At 52.5% G+C, this 17,595-nt stretch overlaps 1 protein-coding gene across 2 annotated transcripts in view; it reads left to right on the top strand.

Moving 5' to 3' along the window:
* Positions 1–17,595, top strand: part of SLC43A1 (solute carrier family 43 member 1) — a 278,331-nt gene that overhangs the window by 24,928 nt on the left and 235,808 nt on the right. For both annotated transcript variants that reach the window (XM_069233053.1, XM_069233052.1), the window contains exon 2: positions 6,892–7,107. In XM_069233053.1, the coding sequence (XP_069089154.1) occupies positions 6,954–7,107 (154 nt within the window). In that variant the 5' untranslated portion in view covers positions 6,892–6,953. The remainder of the gene's footprint in view (positions 1–6,891; positions 7,108–17,595) is intronic.

The following is a 17,595-nucleotide window of genomic DNA, read 5'->3' as shown; positions in this document are numbered from 1 at the left end:
ACTCGACTGTAATAACTTATAACATTGCGGCATCAGAACTCGACTGTAATAACTTATAGCATTGCGGCATCAGAACTCGACTTTAATAACTTATAACATTGCGGCATCAGGACTCCACTGCAATAACTTATAACATTGCAGCATCAGAACTCGACTGTAATAGCTTATAACATTGCGGCATCAGGACTCGACTGTAATAACTTATAACATTGCGGCATCAGAACTCGACTGTAATAACTTATAACATTGCGGCATCAGAACTCGACTGTAATAACTTGTAACATTGCGGCATCAGAACTCGACTTTAATAACTTATAACATTGCGGCATCAGAACTCGACTTTAATAACTTATAACATTGCGGCATCAGAACCCGACTGTAATAACTTATAACATTGCGGCATCAGAACTCGACTGTGATAACTTATAGCATTGCGGCATCAGAACTCGACTGTAATAACTTATAACATTGTGGCATCAGAACTCGACTGTAATAACTTATAACATTGCGGCATCAGAACCCGACTGTAATAACTTATAACATTGCGGCATCAGAACTCGACTTTAATAACTTATAGCATTGTGGCATCAGACCTCGACTGTAATAACTTATAACATTGCGGCATCAGAACTCGACTGTAATAACTTATAGCATTGCGGCATCAGGACTCCACTGCAATAACTTATAACATTGCGGCATCAGAACTCGACTGTAATAACTTATAACATTGCGGCATCAGAACTCGACTGTAATAACTTATAGCATTTTGCCATCAGAACTCGACTGTAATAACTTATAACATTGCGGCATCAGAACTCAACTGTAATAACTTATAGCATTGTGGCATCAGAACTATCAGAACTCAACTGTAATAACTTATAGCATTGCGGCATCAGAACTCGACTGTAATAACTTATAGAATTGCGGCATCAGAACTCGACTGTAATAACTTATAACATTGTGGCATCAGAACTCGACTGTAATAACTTATAGCATTGCGGCATCAGAACTCGACTGTAATAACATAGCATTGCGGCATCAGAACTCGATTGTAATAACTTATAGGATTGCGGCATCAGAACTCGACTGTAATAACTTATAGCATTGCGGCATCAGAACTCGACTGTAATAACTTATAGCATTTTGGCATCAGAACTCGACTGTAATAACTTATAGCATTGCAGCATCAGAACTCGACTGTAATAACTTATAGCATTATGGCATCAGAACTCGACTGTAATAGGTTATAGCATTGCGGCATCAGAACTCGACTGTAATAACATAGAATTGCGGCATCAGAACTTGACTGTGATAGCTTATAGCATTGCGGCATCAGAACTCGACTGTAATAACTTTTAGCGTTGTGGCATCAGAACTCGACTGTGATAGCTTATAGCATTGCGGCATCAGAACTCAACTGTAATAACTTATAACATTGTGGCATCAGGACTCAACTGTAATAACATAACATTGTGGCATCAGGGCTCAGCTGTAATAACTTATAACATTGTGGCATCAGAACTCGACTGTAATAACTTATAGCTTTGTTTATAATCGGCAACTGGGTGTGTCACAAGTCGCGGAATATAATAGTGCAGCCATTTATACAGGCATTACAGAATAACAACGGATTATAGGTCTATATTACATGTCACCCATTATGTATTTTTTACATTACAGGATTTATTCATTGCTCTTAATACTTTTTAGAATGATTGAGGGCATGTGAGCCTCATCCTTTAGTATTCATTGTTTGCCTGAGACTCAGGTATGTCTGTCAATATTTTGAGAAATGTGTGTTTTTATTGGCAATCATGTGCTAATGTGTGACATGTGTTTTATGCAACAATTTAAGTTATTTTAAATTACATTTCTAAATGTAAAGCACATTGTAGGGAAATTAAAAACATGCATTCTAAAATGTGCTTTCTTGTAGTACATTGACACTGTCGATATATAACAGGACGCATAAAGAATGAAAATAAAGTGGAATGTGGGACAGTGTAACTTTTTGCTGACGGGTCTGTGCTTACAATGTTTATTTTCACACACTAGGGAGGGTTCATGGGCATTTGTTTGCATTAAGGAGCCTGTAGGGGTGAGTTTGTCAGGTGTGCTGATTAATGACTGAGAACAGCACTGTCCCCCTAAAAGGTTTTTACGCTCTAAGATAAAAATGAAACCATTAAACTTTTTTATTTATTTAAGGCAGCCAAATATCCTGCAAATAAATTCAGTAAAGGGAAGTAATTCACAGTTAGGCCTCTTTTCTGTAAAATAAAATTTTCTTAGGCGCTTGCGCTGACTCCAGTGCCTGTCCCCCCTTTCGATGTACCCCCTTCCCTCACCGGGTTCCTATGTGAGTTCCTATTCCTTTCTGCAGCACAGAGTTGCCCCTCAGCTAGGGTTGCCCATCACTGCAGCAGTTTCTATGCATGCATTTCATCTTGTCACTTGTTGTCCCCTGGTGGCTGTGAGTGGCTTGTCTAATTCTGTTTCTTCTTTGCAATCTGGTACTTGTGTTCCTGGATTTATAAGCCATAAAGTTTGGTTAAAGTCTGTAATTAAAAACAAACAGTGGCAAAGCCAGAAGTTTGGCCTATGATGTTGAACAATATACTAAATTCTGAACATATATGATGAGTGCCAAGTGTAACCTGTTTCCATGGATAACATGAGCTGTGTGGTAAACTGTACTGAGTTTCTATGTGTACTGAGCTGCCATCGTTTGGGGGCTCTTAGGGTGCTGCATGTCATGGATTGTGCCCGTCAGCCACATGAGCCGGCTGGTGGGCGTTCCCAGTGTGGACCTAGGGAACGTCCTGCAGCAGTCCCATGTCTGTCCGCATTTGTTCACACCTTACTATAGTATTAAACGGAAAGAGAGAACCAATAGAGGGGTTCCTAAGACCTGATGAATGTCTGAAGCTTGCCGAAACATGTTGACGCTGAGGTCAGAAACATGACTTCAAGGGTCGCAATAGCCCACCAGCACTTTGCTTTTAACTTTGTGACTGGAAAGCAGCAGTAGACATTTACAGCCTACCCCTCCACTAGTGTAACATATGAGACCCACATGTATGTAGAGCTCACCGTGAAGCCCAGATCTCCCGTAGCTCATTCTGACATAGAAGGGGATGGAGACCCAACCCTGCCGTACTGGCTGGTGGTCTGGAGCGTACCCCTATGACGAAGCATGCCACCTAGTGTGGGTGAAGGGTCGTGCCCTATATGTGGAAACGCAAGTGTACATTGAAACACATTAATAAGTTTAAAAAGACCTTTTTAGATGTGGTATTAGCCAGTTCAATGAGGAGAGACGCAAACGTGTACAACCAGCGCCTTGAGTCCCTCATGGGTAAGTAGCCGCCCTTTACAAAAACTGATTGATTGATTGATTGACAATCTGTAAGGTAGACACTGAGGCCCATATTTATACTTTTTTAGCGCCGCATTTGTGCTGCTTTTTGACACAAAGCGGCACAAACTTACAAAATAGAATTGTATTTTGTAAGTTTGCGCCACTTTGCGTCAAAAAGCGGCGCAAATGCGGCGCTACAAAAGTATAAATATGGGCCTGAATTCTACATTAAAAATATTGGGCATGATTTAGAGTGCAGTGGCCGGGTGACTCCATCACAAACGTGAACGATATCCTGACTGCCGTGTTACGATTCCCATAGGATATAATGCGATTGTAATACTGTGGGCGGATATCTGCCAAACTCTAAATCAGGCCCTTTGTTTTTTGGTACTGTTGGTTCTCCCCCAGCAGCTTCAGCTTTTCGCTCTTCCTGGAAGTTTGATGCATAATTCAACATTGATTAGCTTTACAAGGGTATTCATTTGTTGAAAAAGGTAAAACATTCACAGGTGTGCCAAACAGGGGGCCCCAAAGAAGGTTTTGGAGGACACAAAAATTCTTAAGCTTAAGATGAGCGTGGCCTATCCTTGCCTATCCCTAGCAGTGGCTCCCAACCGGTGCCCACCTCTGCCTGGCGATCTCCTCCTGTACCCTTCAGGGGAGCAGCCATGGTGAGGGCAATAGTGAGTGGGCTTCACAGGACCCTGGCGGTGCCCCCCATTGCAGCAGCGACCTCTCTGACAATTTATAAGCCGAAGTGTCTGTCTAGGCAAGAAACACTTTTGTTGGAATCTGCAATTATGTGGCAGATTGTGGACTATGTGGCAAAGGTGAGAAATCCATTGTGAAGCCCAGTGGGCCCTGCAAAGGAGCCTTGATGGATTTCTGATAGAAGAGGAAGCCATCTCTCGAATGAGGTAAACAGTGTCTGATGGTGTAGGGTGCCATCTCCCCTGGTTAAGAGTTACTTCCCAGATGGTGTGTGGTGTCATCCCACACTGAGTACTAACAGAAGGCCTTGAATAATGACTAAGCAAGGAGGAGATGGCAGGGTAACCTGGTGATAAGCCTGAGGGGGACATCTAATGTCCCCCCAGAATGGTCTAAGTTTCCAGGCTGCCAGTGACTGTCATGGTGTAAGGCAAGGGTCTTCAACCTGGCAGAGGGGTTTTAGGGGGCAGGTCCCCCTAAGGGGCTCAAATGATCAGGGCTGTGTTTTAAGCTGAATACACTGAGCAGCAGTAAAACCGCCCTGTAATGGGCATCACTAACACCTTTTGTCATTTATATCCAGGCAGGGAGTGTGTGTCAAAAGAGAGGGACTCCAAATACTCTTCAAAGCCCCCGCCACGCCCCCTTCTAATAGTCACACTGCGGTACCTTTACACAATAGTAAGGCCTGCCCGAACAGAATAGTATATTAGGTTTCATGTATTTAATTGAATTTTTAAAACCATAGCAGAACATAACTGCAATGTTTCATTAAGTCTAGACATACTTAAACACTGCCAATTTAATAGAATAATTGTGAAAAATGTGAATGGGGGTTCGCAGATTATTATTTTTTGACTGGGGGGACGGGGCATTAAAAAGTTTGAAGACCACTGTAAGGTATGGTTGGATTTTTCGACCCATCCAAAGGCAGTATCCCCACATCCGGCGGTGTGTTCCAGGATTTCTGCCCTAAGGACTCCACCCTTCCCGCATTGTTGAGGCAGCTTCGGGTGTCACCAGCCCACACTGGGACCACAGGTGGCCGGATCCGATGGGACGGGATGGTGGACCTGTGTTGACATTGAACAGTAGAAGTGATCGGAAGTATCTTTGGGGAGCTCAGTGGCTAACACTCAAAGTTTTCAGCAGGCAGATCCAATTTGAACTTGATTCTTCAGGTTTGGTGCGAAGGGTCGGATACATTCCAAGACAAGCCATTAATGCCAACCATGTTGCAAAGGTGGTCGGTAACAGGCTTGTGGTCCTCTCTGTTGCAGGAGGCTTCAGAGTGAGGAGTTGTAGGACAGCTGGTGAATATCCTTCATCATTGACTCCACCCCTCCTGGTGGCCACAAATCTGATCGGCGGCTGTAATGGATATTGTTGATGTCCAGTCACTCTTGACTTGTAAAGGTACTTTCTTCTGAAAGACCTTGCGGGTTCAAGTTTGCAAAGCCTGTTAGGTTAGTGTTGGGGCTTTTAAGATGGGTATTGTAGCCTACTGCAGTGGGCCTGGCACCCTGCCCTGAGATGGGTGGGCATTAATCAGTCCTGGGAGAAACAGGGCGAGAAAGGGTGAAATCATTGGTCCTGGCGTGGCCACTGGTCCTTCGGTTGGTTTGAAACCTTGACTTCTCTTAGCTGTTGTCTCAAGGTGGGCAATACCAGTTGGCTTTCAGGTAGTGGAAGGGTTGCCAGCTGGGTACAATAGAAAGGTTGATGGAAGCTGGGCATGCTTGAATCAGTTAATGAAATCACATCTGGACATATTGGAGAGAGGCTGTGATGTCCTGGATGCCCGGCTCACTGCATGTGAATCGGATGAGTTTGGTACCTAAGTCTTGCATCCCCCGGTTTGTCTCCATGAGCCTTGAATCCTCCCGCTAAGGTCTGCATGTATCACAGACACCCCTTCACCTGTGCATGTTGTGGATACACACGCAAGAATTATAGATTCACCTGTCTCTTGGAAATCCGTCCTTAATCTCCCTGCTTGTTTGTAAGATTCACAGATTGACCTGTTTACTTGTATGAGATGTACACCCCCCAAGGTCATCTCTACGAGTCCTGGACCCCTCTCTATGTGTAAACGCTCACTTGCCTGTATGAGCCATGGATACCCCCTTTACCTGTCCACGTCCTGGATCCACCTGTTCATTTGCATGAGAAGTCGACTCCCACAGCTCATTTATAGGAGTCTTACATACACTCACTTACCTATACGATTCTTGGATAGCATTGTTGACATATAAACATTATAGGTTTATCTGTTCAGTTGTAGGAATCTTTGATACCACAGATTCCTCTATGTAGGTCTGTAAACTTCTATGTGCTGTGAATCCACTTGCATGAATTGTAGAATCACAAGTGTATTTATAGGACTATTACATACATTCACTTACCTACACGATTCCTAGATAGCCCTGTTAACCTATAAATATTATAGAGTTATATTTCTATATATTATATTTTCACTTGTAGGAGTCATTGATACCACAGATACCTCTCTTTAGGTCTGTTCACTTCTATGTGCTGTGGATCTACTTGCACAAATTGTAGATTCACAAGTTTATTTATTGGAGTATGACATACACTCACTGACCTATATGAGTCTTGGATAGCCCTGTTAACCTATAAACATTATAGACTTACAGGTTCACTTGTAGGAGTCATTGATACCACAGATACCTCTCTGTTGGTCTGTTCACTTCTATGTGTCTTGAATCCACTTGCGTGAATCATAGATTCACAAGTTCATATATATGAGCCTTAAGCCCCTGTAACCTGTGTATCCTCTGCCTCTTTTCTCACAGGTGGCTGAAGAGCAGGCAGAGGTGTCCTTCTGGTGTCTTCTGCTCCTTGAAGCCCACATATCATGGCGCCCTCTCTGCAGCAGGCATATCATCGCCGCTGGTGGATGGCCTGCACCGCGGTCATCGAGAACCTCTTCTTCTCTGCAGTCCTGCTGGGCTGGGGCTCCCTCCTGATCATGCTGAAGAAAGAAGGGTTCTACTCACAGCTTTGCAACGGTAAGAGGTGTGCTGGGGCAGAGATCCTATGTTTGATGGGGGAAGAGGAGAACCGAGGCCTGTTATCTGTCACTGGACTGCTGTGTATCACTGGTCTCGGGCCTGAGTCCTGCTGTGTATCACTGGACTAGGGCCTGAGTCCTGCTGTGTATCACTGGAGGCCTGAGACCTGCTGTGTATCACTGGAGGCCTGAGTCCTGCTGTGTATCACTGGAAGCCTGAGACCTGCTGTGTATCACTGGACTAGGGCCTGAGTCCTGCTGTGTATCACTGGAGGCCTGAGTCCTGCTGTGTATCACTGGAAGCCTGTGACCTGCTGTGTATCACTGGACTAGGGCCTGAGTCCTGCTGTGTATCACTGGAGGCCTGAGTCCTGCTGTGTATCACTGGAGGCCTGAGTCCTGCTGTGTATCACTGGAGGCCTGAGACCTGCTGTGTATCACTGGAGGCCTGAGACCTGCTGTGTATCACTGGAGGCCTGAGACCTGCTGTGTATCACTGGAGGCCTGAGACCTGCTGTGTATCACTGGAGGCCTGATTCCTGCTGTGTATCACTGGAGGCCTGAGTCCTGCTGTGTATCACTAGAGGCCTGAGACCTGCTGTGTATCACTGGACTAGGGCCTGAGTCCTGCTGTGTATCACTGGAGGCCTGAGACCTGCTGTGTATCACTGGAGGCCTGATTCCTGCTGTGTATCAATGGAGGCCTGAGTCCTGCTGTGTATCACTAGAGGCCTGAGACCTGCTGTGTATCGCTTGACTAGGGCCTGAGTCCTGCTGTGTATCACTGGAGGCCTGTGACCTGCTGTGTATCACTGGAGGCCTGAGACCTGCTGTGTATCACTGGACTAGGGCCTGAGACCTGCTGTGTATCACTGGAGGCCTGAGACCTGCTGTGTATCACTGGAGGCCTGCTGTGTATCACTGGAAGCCTGAGCCCTGCTGTGTATCACTGGACTAGGGCCTGAGTCCTGCTGTTTATCATTGGTCTCGGGCCTGAGTCCTGCTGTGTATCCCTGGACTAGGGCCTCAGTCCTGCTGTGTATCACTGGAGGCCTGAGACCTGCTGTGTATCCCTGGTCTCGGGCCTGAGTCCTGCTGTGTATCACTGGAGGCCTGAGACCTGCTGTGTATCACTGGAGGCCTGAGACCTGCTGTGTATCACTGGAGGCCTGAGACCTGCTGTGTATCACTGGAGGCCTGAGTCCTGCTGTGTATCACTGAAGGCCTGAGACCTGCTGTGTATCCCTGGAGGCCTGAGACCTGCTGTGTATCACTGGTCTCGGGCCTGAGTCCTGCTGTGTATCCCTGGAGGCCTGAGACCTGCTGTGTATCACTGGTCTCGGGCCTGAGTCCTGCTGTGTATCACTGGAGGCCTGAGACCTGCTGTGTATCCCTGGAGGCCTGAGACCTGCTGTGTATCACTGGTCTCGGGCCTGTGTCCTGCTGTGTATCACTGGAAGCCTGAGTCCTGCTGTGTATCACTGGACTAGGGCCTGAGACCTGCTGTGTATCACTGGTCTCGGGCCTGAGTCCTGCTGTGTATCACTGGAGGCCTGAGTCCTGCTGTGTATCCCTGGACTAGGGCCTGAGACCTGCTGTGTATCACTGGAGGCCTGAGTCCTGCTGTGTATCCCTGGACTAGGGCCTGAGACCTGCTGTGTATCACTGGTCTCGGGCCTGAGTCCTGCTGTGTATCACTGGAGGCCTGTGACCTGCTGTGTATCCCTGGAGGCCTGAGACCTGCTGTGTATCACTGGTCTCGGGCCTGAGTCCTGCTGTGTATCACTGGAAGCCTGAGTCCTGCTGTGTATCCCTAGAGGCCTGAGACCTGCTGTGTATCCCTGGACTAGGGCCTGGGGTGGGGGGGCTGAGTCCTGCTGTGTATCACTGGAGGCCTGAGTCCTGCTGTGTATCACTGGACTAGGGCCTGGGGTGGGGGGGCTGAGTCCTGCTGTGTATCACTGGACTAGGGCCAGAGGGTGGGGGGCTAAGACCTGTTAGGTATCACTGGGGGTGGGCCTGCTGTGTGCCACTGGACTGGGGCTGAGACTCGCTGTGTGTCATTGAGCCGGGGATGGGTGGGACCTGCTGTGTGCAGAGACGCTGTAAGGCTAGGGGCAAAGTGGGCCCCGGCCCAGGTCCCAGACCTTCAGTGTCCCCTTGATTGATAGAGCCAGCTCAGGCCTGGGCCCCAGCCTTCCAGGGCCCCGATAGAGCCAGCTCAGGCCCCGGGCCCCAGACTTCCATGGCCCCTGAAAGAGCCAGCCTTCCAGGGCCCCAGACAGAGCCAGCTCAGGCCCCAGCCTTCCAGGGCCCCCGATAGAGCCAGCTCAGGCCCGGCCCCAGCCTTCCAGGGCCCCTGAAAGAGCCAGCCTTCCAGGGCCCCCGACAGAGCCAGCTCAGGCCCCAGCCTTCCAGGGCCCCGATAGAGCCAGCTCAGGCCCGGGCCCCAGCCTTCCAGGGCCCTCGATAGAGCCAGCTAAGGCCTGTCTCCTTCCTTCCAGGGCCCCTGATAGAGCCAGCTCAGGCCCGGCCCCAGCCTTCCAGGGCCCCTGATAGAGCCAGCTCAGGCCCGGGCCCCAGCCTTCCAGGGTCCCCGATAGAGCCAGCTCAGGCCCTGGCCCCAGCCTTCCAGGGCCCCCGATAGAGCCAGCTCAGGCCCAGCCCCAGCCTTCCAGGGTCCCCGATAGAGCCAGCTCAGGCCCAGCCCCAGCCTTCCAGGGTCCCCGATAGAGCCAGCTCAGGCCCTGGCCCCAGCCTTCCAGGGCCCCCGATAGAGCCAGCTCAGGCCCAGCCCCAGCCTTCCAGGGTCCCCGATAGAGCCAGCTCAGGCCCAGCCCCAGCCTTCCAGGGTCCCCGATAGAGCCAGCTCAGGCCCAGCCCCAGCCTTCCAGGGTCCCCGATAGAGCCAGCTCAGGCCCAGGCCCCAGCCTTCCAGGGCCCCCGATAGAGCCAGCTCAGGCCCCGGGCCCCAGACTTCCAGGGCCCCTGATAGAGCCAGCCTTCCAGGGCCCCCGACAGAGCCAGCTCAGGCTCCGGGCCCTAGACTTCCAGGGCCCCTGATAGAGCCAGGCTTCCAGGGACCTCGATAGAGCCAGCTCAGGGCCCAGGCCCCTGACTTCCAGGGCCCCTGATAGAGCCAGCCATCCACGGCCCCCGATAGAGCCAGCTCAGGCCCGGCCCAAGCCTTCCAGGGCCCCTGATAGAGCCAGCTCAGGCCCCGGGCCCCAGACTTTCAGGGCCCCCGATAGAGCCAGCTCAGGCCCGGGCCCCAGCCTTCCAGGGCCCCCGATAGAGCCAGCTAAGGCCCGTCTCCTTCCTTCCAGGGCCCCTGATAGAGCCAGCTCAGGCCCGGCCCCAGCCTTCCAGGGCCCCTGATAGAGCGAGCTCAGGCCCGGGCCCCAGCCTTCCAGGGTCCCCGATAGAGCCAGCTCAGGCCCTGGCCCCAGCCTTCCAGGGCCCCGGATAGAGCCAGCTCAGGCCCAGCCCCAGCCTTCCAGGGTCCCCGATAGAGCCAGCTCAGGCCCAGCCCCAGCCTTCCAGGGTCCCCGATAGAGCCAGCTCAGGCCCTGGCCCCAGCCTTCCAGGGCCCCCGATAGAGCCAGCTCCGGCCCCAGCCTTCCAGGGCCCCCGATAGAGCCAGCTCAGGCCCAGCCCCAGCCTTCCAGGGTCCCCGATAGAGCCAGCTCAGGCCCAGCCCCAGCCTTCCAGGGTCCCCGATAGAGCCAGCTCAGGCCCAGCCCCAGCCTTCCAGGGTCCCCGATAGAGCCAGCTCAGGCCCAGCCCCAGCCTTCCAGGGTCCCCGATAGAGCCAGCTCAGGCCCCGGGCCCCAGCCTTCCAGGGCCCCTGATAGAGCCAGCTCAGGCCCTGGCCCCGGGCGCCAGACTTTCAGGGTCCCCCTGATAGAGCCAGCTCAGGCCCAGCCCCAGCCTTCCAGGGTCCCCGATAGAGCCAGCTCAGGCCCAGCCCCAGCCTCCCAGGGTCCCCGATAGAGCCAGCTCAGGCCCTGGCCCCAGCCTTCCAGGGTCCCCGATAGAGCCAGCTCAGGCCCAGCCCCAGCCTTCCAGGGTCCCCGATAGAGCCAGCTCAGGCCCAGCCCCAGCCTTCCAGGGTCCCCGATAGAGCCAGCTCAGGCCCAGCCCCAGCCTTCCAGGGTCCCCGATAGAGCCAGCTCAGGCCCTGGCCCCGGGCGCCAGACTTTCAGGGTCCCCCTGATAGAGCCAGCTCAGGCCCCAGGCCCCAGCCTTCCAGGGCCCCCGATAGAGCCAGTTCTGTTCTGCAAAGTCCTGCCCTGATGACCTTGAAGAATTCTTAAACAGGTTGTTTTAAATACCGTTGTCCTTTAATATATTGTTATTGTGGTTGATGTGCGAGAGTTTATTACAGACATTTTGCAGAGAAATGTGTTTATTGTTCATGCAACATCCATACGAAAGTTTCTTTTAGATCAAAACGGGACCTCGCCTGAGAAATGGGGGCGTCACAGAGACTATTTGCAGCCATGCTACTGAGCTGCTGCTGTGTTACAATATTGAAAATTGAATAATAGATGTAAAAACATATAGAATTTGCACCCAGTGACCAGAGTAAAGAAGGCGAAAAAGAGCTGAAACTGCATCAGAAATTCAAAGCTCTTCTGAACAGTGGCCCCCAAAATATGTTTGACCCAGGGCCCCCAAGATCCTTAAGGTGACCCTGGTTGTGTGTCAGTGAGCTGTGTAGACCTGTGTGCTGCTGTGTGTCACTGAGCTGTGGAGACCTCTGTCCTGCTGTGTGTCTGTGAGCTGTGGAAAGGTGTGTCCTGCTGTGTGTCTGTGAGCTGTGGAGACCTCTGTCCTGCTGTGTCACTGAGCTGTGGACACCTGTGTCCTGCTGTGTCTCTGTGAGCTGTGGAAAGGTGTGCCCTGTGTGTGTCACTGAGCTGTGGAGAGGTGTGCCCTGTGTGTGTCACTGAGCTGTGGAGAGGTGTGCCCTGTGTGTGTCACTGAGCTGTGGAGAGGTGTGCCCTCTGTGTGTCACTGAGCTGCGGAAACCTGTGTCCTGCTGTGTGTCTGTGAGCTGTGGAGACCTGTGTCTTGCTGTGTGTTAGTGGGCTGTGGAGAGGTGTGTCCTGCTGTATGTCACTGAGCTGTGGAGACCTGTGTCCTCCTGTGTGTGGAGAGAACTGTGCCCTGCTGTTTGTCAGTGAGCCGTGGAGAGGTGTGCCCTGCTGTGTGCCACTGAACTGTGGAGAAGTGTGCCCTCTGTGTGTTAGTGAGCTGTGGGGACCTGTGTTCTGCTGTTTGTCAGTGAGCTGTGGAGGTGTGTGTCCTGTGTGTGTCACTGAGCTGTGGAGAGGTGTGTCCTGCTGTGTGTTAGTGAGCTGTGGAGATGTGTGCCCTGCTGTGTGTCACTGAGCTGTGCAGACCTGTGTCCTGCTGTGCCTCAGTGAGCTGTGTAGGGGTGCACCCTTTGTGTGTCAGTGAGCTGTGCAGACCTGTGTCGTGCTGTGCCTCAGTGAGCTGTGCAGACCTGTGTCCTGCTGTGTGTCACTGATCTGTGGAGACCTGTGTCCTGCTGTGCCTCAGTGAGCTGTGTAGGGGTGCACCCTTTGTGTGTCAGTGAGCTGTGCAGACCTGTGTCGTGCTGTGCCTCAGTGAGCTGTGCAGACCTGTGTCCTGCTGTGTGTCAGTGAGCTGTGCAGACCTGTGTCGTACTGTGCCTCAGTGAGCTGTGTAGGGGAAGGCTGGGATCTGCTGTGTGTCACTGTACCAGGGAGTGATGAGGCCATCAAGGGGTGTCAAGTCACCAACATGCCGGAAGCCACATTACATGGCAATGGACCTTTACTTTCACTCACACACACACGTTTACACCTACCTACTCTCTGTAACACACACTCCCACCCGCACCCACACACAAGTTATATTTAAAAGCATTTTTACTCCCCGCAGCCGCCAGGAAGGGTCATATTCCAGCTGAATGTTCTGTGTGTTATTTTCACTAATAGTCAATAATAGTTTTTTTAGTGCAGGACCAGCGTCCATAAGGATAAGTGTTCGTAGCACTCATTTTGCTACCCCTTAGCCAGGGGTCGCAGAATCAGTGACAGGGGTCACAGAGTCAGTGGCAGGGGTCGAAGGGCCAGTGGCAGGGGTCAGTCAGTGGCAGGGGTCCCAGAGTCAGTGACAGGTGTCGCAGAGTCAGTGCAGGGGTCGCAGAGGCAGTGGCAGGGGTCGCAGAGTCAGTGCAGGGGTCGCAGAGGAAATGGCAGGGGTCGCAGAGGCAGTGGGAGGGGCCAGTGGCAGGGGTTGCAGAGTCGGTGCAGGGGTCGCAGAGTCAGTGCAGGGGTCGCAGAGTCAGTGGCAGGGGTCGCAGAGGCAGTGGCAGGGGTCGCAGAGTCAGTGCAGGGGTCGCAGAGGCAATGGCAGGGGTCGCAGAGGCAGTGGGAGGGGCCAGTGGCAGGGGTCGCAGAGTCAGTGCAGGGGTCGCAGAGTCAGTGCAGGGGTCGCAGAGTCAGTGGCAGGGGTCACAGAGGCAGTGGCAGGGGTCGCAGAGTCAGTGCAGGGGTCGCAGAGGCAATGGCAGGGGTCGCAGAGGCAGTGGCAGGGGTCGCAAGGGGCAACCAGGGGCCGCACATGCGACCCCTGGCGACCCCTAAATGACGCCTATTGACATCTGGTAAAAGGAACACAGGAAGGGAAAGATGAGTTTAGCAAACAGCTACCGCCCCCCACACTAGACCCCACTCACCATCCAGCGAGGGAAGACAAGTCCGGGCAGATTTGCATTTTTTGAGATTGTGGAATGTCTTCCGGTTTCCTGTGAAGTTTTGTGCTTTCACTGGCCCTGTGAGAGCTGCAGCCCAGGGCAGGTGCAGGGGACAGACCGGTTCAGGCGCTTCCTTCGGCTGCCCCAGGATCAGACAATGTGTCCCGTTCTTCACTAGCGCCGTGAATTAGCTGTGAGTAATTGTGAACATTCAGTGACGTAAATCACACCACTGCAGGGCTACTGGACGAGTGAAATGGAGGCCAGGCCCCTGCAGGGGGTCAGTCTTGGGGGGGGAGGGGAGGGGTCTGTGACCCCTGACCCCAGGCACCTGCCCTCTTCACTCACCTCACCGCAGCTCCACTGCCCCAGGCACACACCATGGAGGAGCCGCGTGTGCCAAGAGGCCGGCCTCATAGCACACAGAAGGCGGGGCTGGGCTGGGGTCACAGCTACCAAGGGGTCCTGAAACGTGGTCCACTCTCTGCCAATATAGCGCCATCTAGGCCCTCCTGTGAGTGTATGCGTAATCAGAGGAGCCCTAACAGTACCGAGGGGGGCAGTGTGTGGTAAGTAGAAGGATGAGGCACAGAGGGGCCCCGAGCCCCGACAAGCTCATCTCCTGCCCTGGGGTAGTTAGCAGCTGGGGTTTGGAGAGGAATCTGCAGTTTCATGTGTAACCCCTATTGCACCCCCAGTGGAGGGGTGGGGGTGCTGCACTTGTTGGTTTGCACTCTAACTTCCCCCCCTACTCCCGGGAGGGGGGGCAAGGGCTCATGATATATTTAAATATTTTCAATGTTATGTAGCGCTTACTGCTCCTGACCCAGGCGTTGAAGCGCTTGCAGTGAAACCCTATTTTAGTGGTTAATCCAGTTGTAACTGGTTGTTGGTTAAGTGGATTCGACTTGTGCTTCCCAGGAATACTTTCACCCAGATATGAAGGGTTGGGTGTGATCAGGCTCGTCACCAGCAGGCTGGACTATGGTAACACTCATCACCGCACACCTCCTGGGGGGCCCACAGACCGTACCAAACTCAGGACTCATCCTTGACCCCCCCAGATGGACTCACATCACCCCCACCTCAGCAAGCAACACTGCTCCTGAGCCAGAAGAGATGCTATTTCAAGATGCTGACCCACATGTACAAAGCCCTGTGCAAGGAAGGACCAGCAAACGTCAACAAATGACCTCTCACCAACCAACCAGACACCTGTGAGCCACCCCCCCCTCTTACTTGCAGACACCCCCGGATTCACCACCGATGTGGCTCCTTCTCATGCAGCATCACTCTGTGAATTCAGGAATGGACTCAAGAAATGGCTGTTGAATGAACAGAGCACCTCAAAGCAGCTAGCAACTCCAGCCCCTTGAGACCATCAGTGGGTGATTTGCTGCACTTTATAAATCCTGTTTGATTGATTGATCGTTAGTGGGGCCCCCACTGAGGGGGTAATGTGGGTGGTATGACAGGCTGGGGGGGTGAGGTGGTGGTAGGCGTCAGGTAGATGGTTCTGGTGGGGGGGGTCCCATCTACTCAGGTGTGGAACGTTTGCGGAAGTAAGGCAGACGTGGGGCCCAGAGGAGGCTGTGCAGGGACAGAAAGCACAGAGGACGGAAGGTGAGGAGAGAGTCACTCCATAGAAGGAGTTTCTATACTTAGAAATCAGGGTCAGTTTATCATGTAGGGTTAGAAGTATAGCGGGAAGAGACTGCAACCCCAGGATGTAAAGATGGAAAGAAACAACATTATGGGAAAGTGAGCACAGGGCTCTGGTCACCAATCAAACCCGACACACTCCCCTGGCATAGATCAGTGTTAGGCAGTGCTAGAACTGAAGACCGTCTATATTCATATATCAGTGTCTGGCAGCGCTAGAACTGAACACCGTCTATATTCATATATCAGTGTCTGGCACCGCTAGAACTGAAGACCGTCTATATTCATATATCAGTGGCTGGCAGTGCCTGGACTGGAGACCGTCTATATTCATATATCAGTGACTGGCAGCGCTAGAACTGAAGACCGTCTATATTCATATATCAGTGACTGGCAGTGCTAGAACTGAAGACCGTCTATATTCATATGTCAGTGACTGACAGTGCTAGAGCTGAAGACCGTCTATATTCATATGTCAGTGTCTGACAGTGCCTGGACTGGAGACCTGGAATATTCATATATCAGTGGCTGGCAGTGCCTGGACTGCAGACCTTGAATATTCATAGATCAGTGGCTGGCAGTGCCTGGACTGGAGACCTTGAATATTCATATATTAGTGACTGACAGTGCTTAGACTGAAGACACTACGGGGGTCATTCTGACCCTGGCGGTAGACTACCGCCAGGGCCAACGACCGCAGATGCACCGCCAACAGGCTGGCGGTGCATCCATGGGCATTCTGACCGCGGCAGTACAGCCGCGGTCAGAAACGGAAAACCGGCGGTGTCCCGCCGGTTTCCCGCTGCCCTGGGGAATCCTCCATGGCGGCGCTGCAGGCAGCGAAGCCATGGGGATTCCGACCCCCTTACCGCGAGCCTGGTTCTGGCGGTTTTGACCGCCAGAACCTGGCTGGCGGTAACGGGTGTCGTGGGGCCCCTGGGGGCCCCTGCAGTGCCCATGCCAATGCCAATGGCATGGGCATTGCAGGGGCCCCCTAACAGGGCCCCACTAAGATTTTCAGTGTCTGCATAGCAGACACTGAAAATCGCGACGGGTGCCACTGCACCCGTCGCACGCCTTCAACTCCGCCGGCTCCATTCGGAGCCGGCTTCCTCGTTGAAGGCGCTTTCCCGCTGGGCTGGCGGGCGGCCTTCTGGTGGTCGCCCGCCAGCCCAGCGGGAAAGCCAGAATGGCCGCCGCGGTCATTTGACCGCGGTGTGGTCATTCGGCGGCTCCCGCCGGCCCTGCGGTTACCGCGGCCGGCGGGAGTCAGAATGACCCCCTATATATTCATAGACGGGTGACTGCCAGTGAGAGGACTGAAGGCACTGTACATTCATATATCAGTGACTGTCAGTGCTGGGAGTAGTGGCCCTGTATATTCATAGATCAGTGACTGGCAGTGTAGGGACTGGAGATCCTATCAATGACTGTCAGAGGGCAGTGACTAGCAGTGCTAGGACTGAAGACCCGTATATTCAGAGGGCAGTGACTGGCAGTGCTGGGACTGAAGGCCCCGTATAGTCAGAGGGCAGTGACTGGCAGTGCTAGGACTGAAGACCCCGTATAGTCGGAGTGCAGTGACTGTCAGTACTGAGACTGGAGACCCTGTATATTCAGAGGGCAGTGACTGTCAGTGCTGGGACTGAAGACCCGTATAGTCAGAGAGCAGTGACTGGGACTGAAGACCCTGTATATTCAGAGGGCAGTGACTGTCAGTGCTGGGACTAAAGACCCCGTATAGTCAGAGGGCAGTGACTGGGACTGAAGACCCGTATAGTCAGAGGGCAGTGACTGTCAGTGCTGGGACTGAAGACGCCGTATAGTCAGAGGGCAGTGTCTGGCAGTGCTGAGACTGGAGACCCCGTATATTCAGAGGGCAGTGACTGTCAGTGCTGAGACTGAAGACCCCGTATAGTCAGAGGGCAGTAACTGTCAGTGCTGAGACTGAAGACCCGTATATTCAGAGGGCAGTGACTGGCAGTGCTGGGACTGAAGACCCCGTATATTCAGAGGGCAGTGACTGTCAGTGCTGGGACTGGAGACCCCGTATATTCATAGATCAGTGACTGG

Source organism: Pleurodeles waltl, chromosome 4_2 (genome assembly GCF_031143425.1).
Source record: "Pleurodeles waltl isolate 20211129_DDA chromosome 4_2, aPleWal1.hap1.20221129, whole genome shotgun sequence".
NCBI lineage: Eukaryota > Metazoa > Chordata > Amphibia > Caudata > Salamandridae > Pleurodeles > Pleurodeles waltl.
Note: the sequence above shows the minus strand (reverse complement) of the source record. Positions and strands in the feature narration are given on the sequence as shown.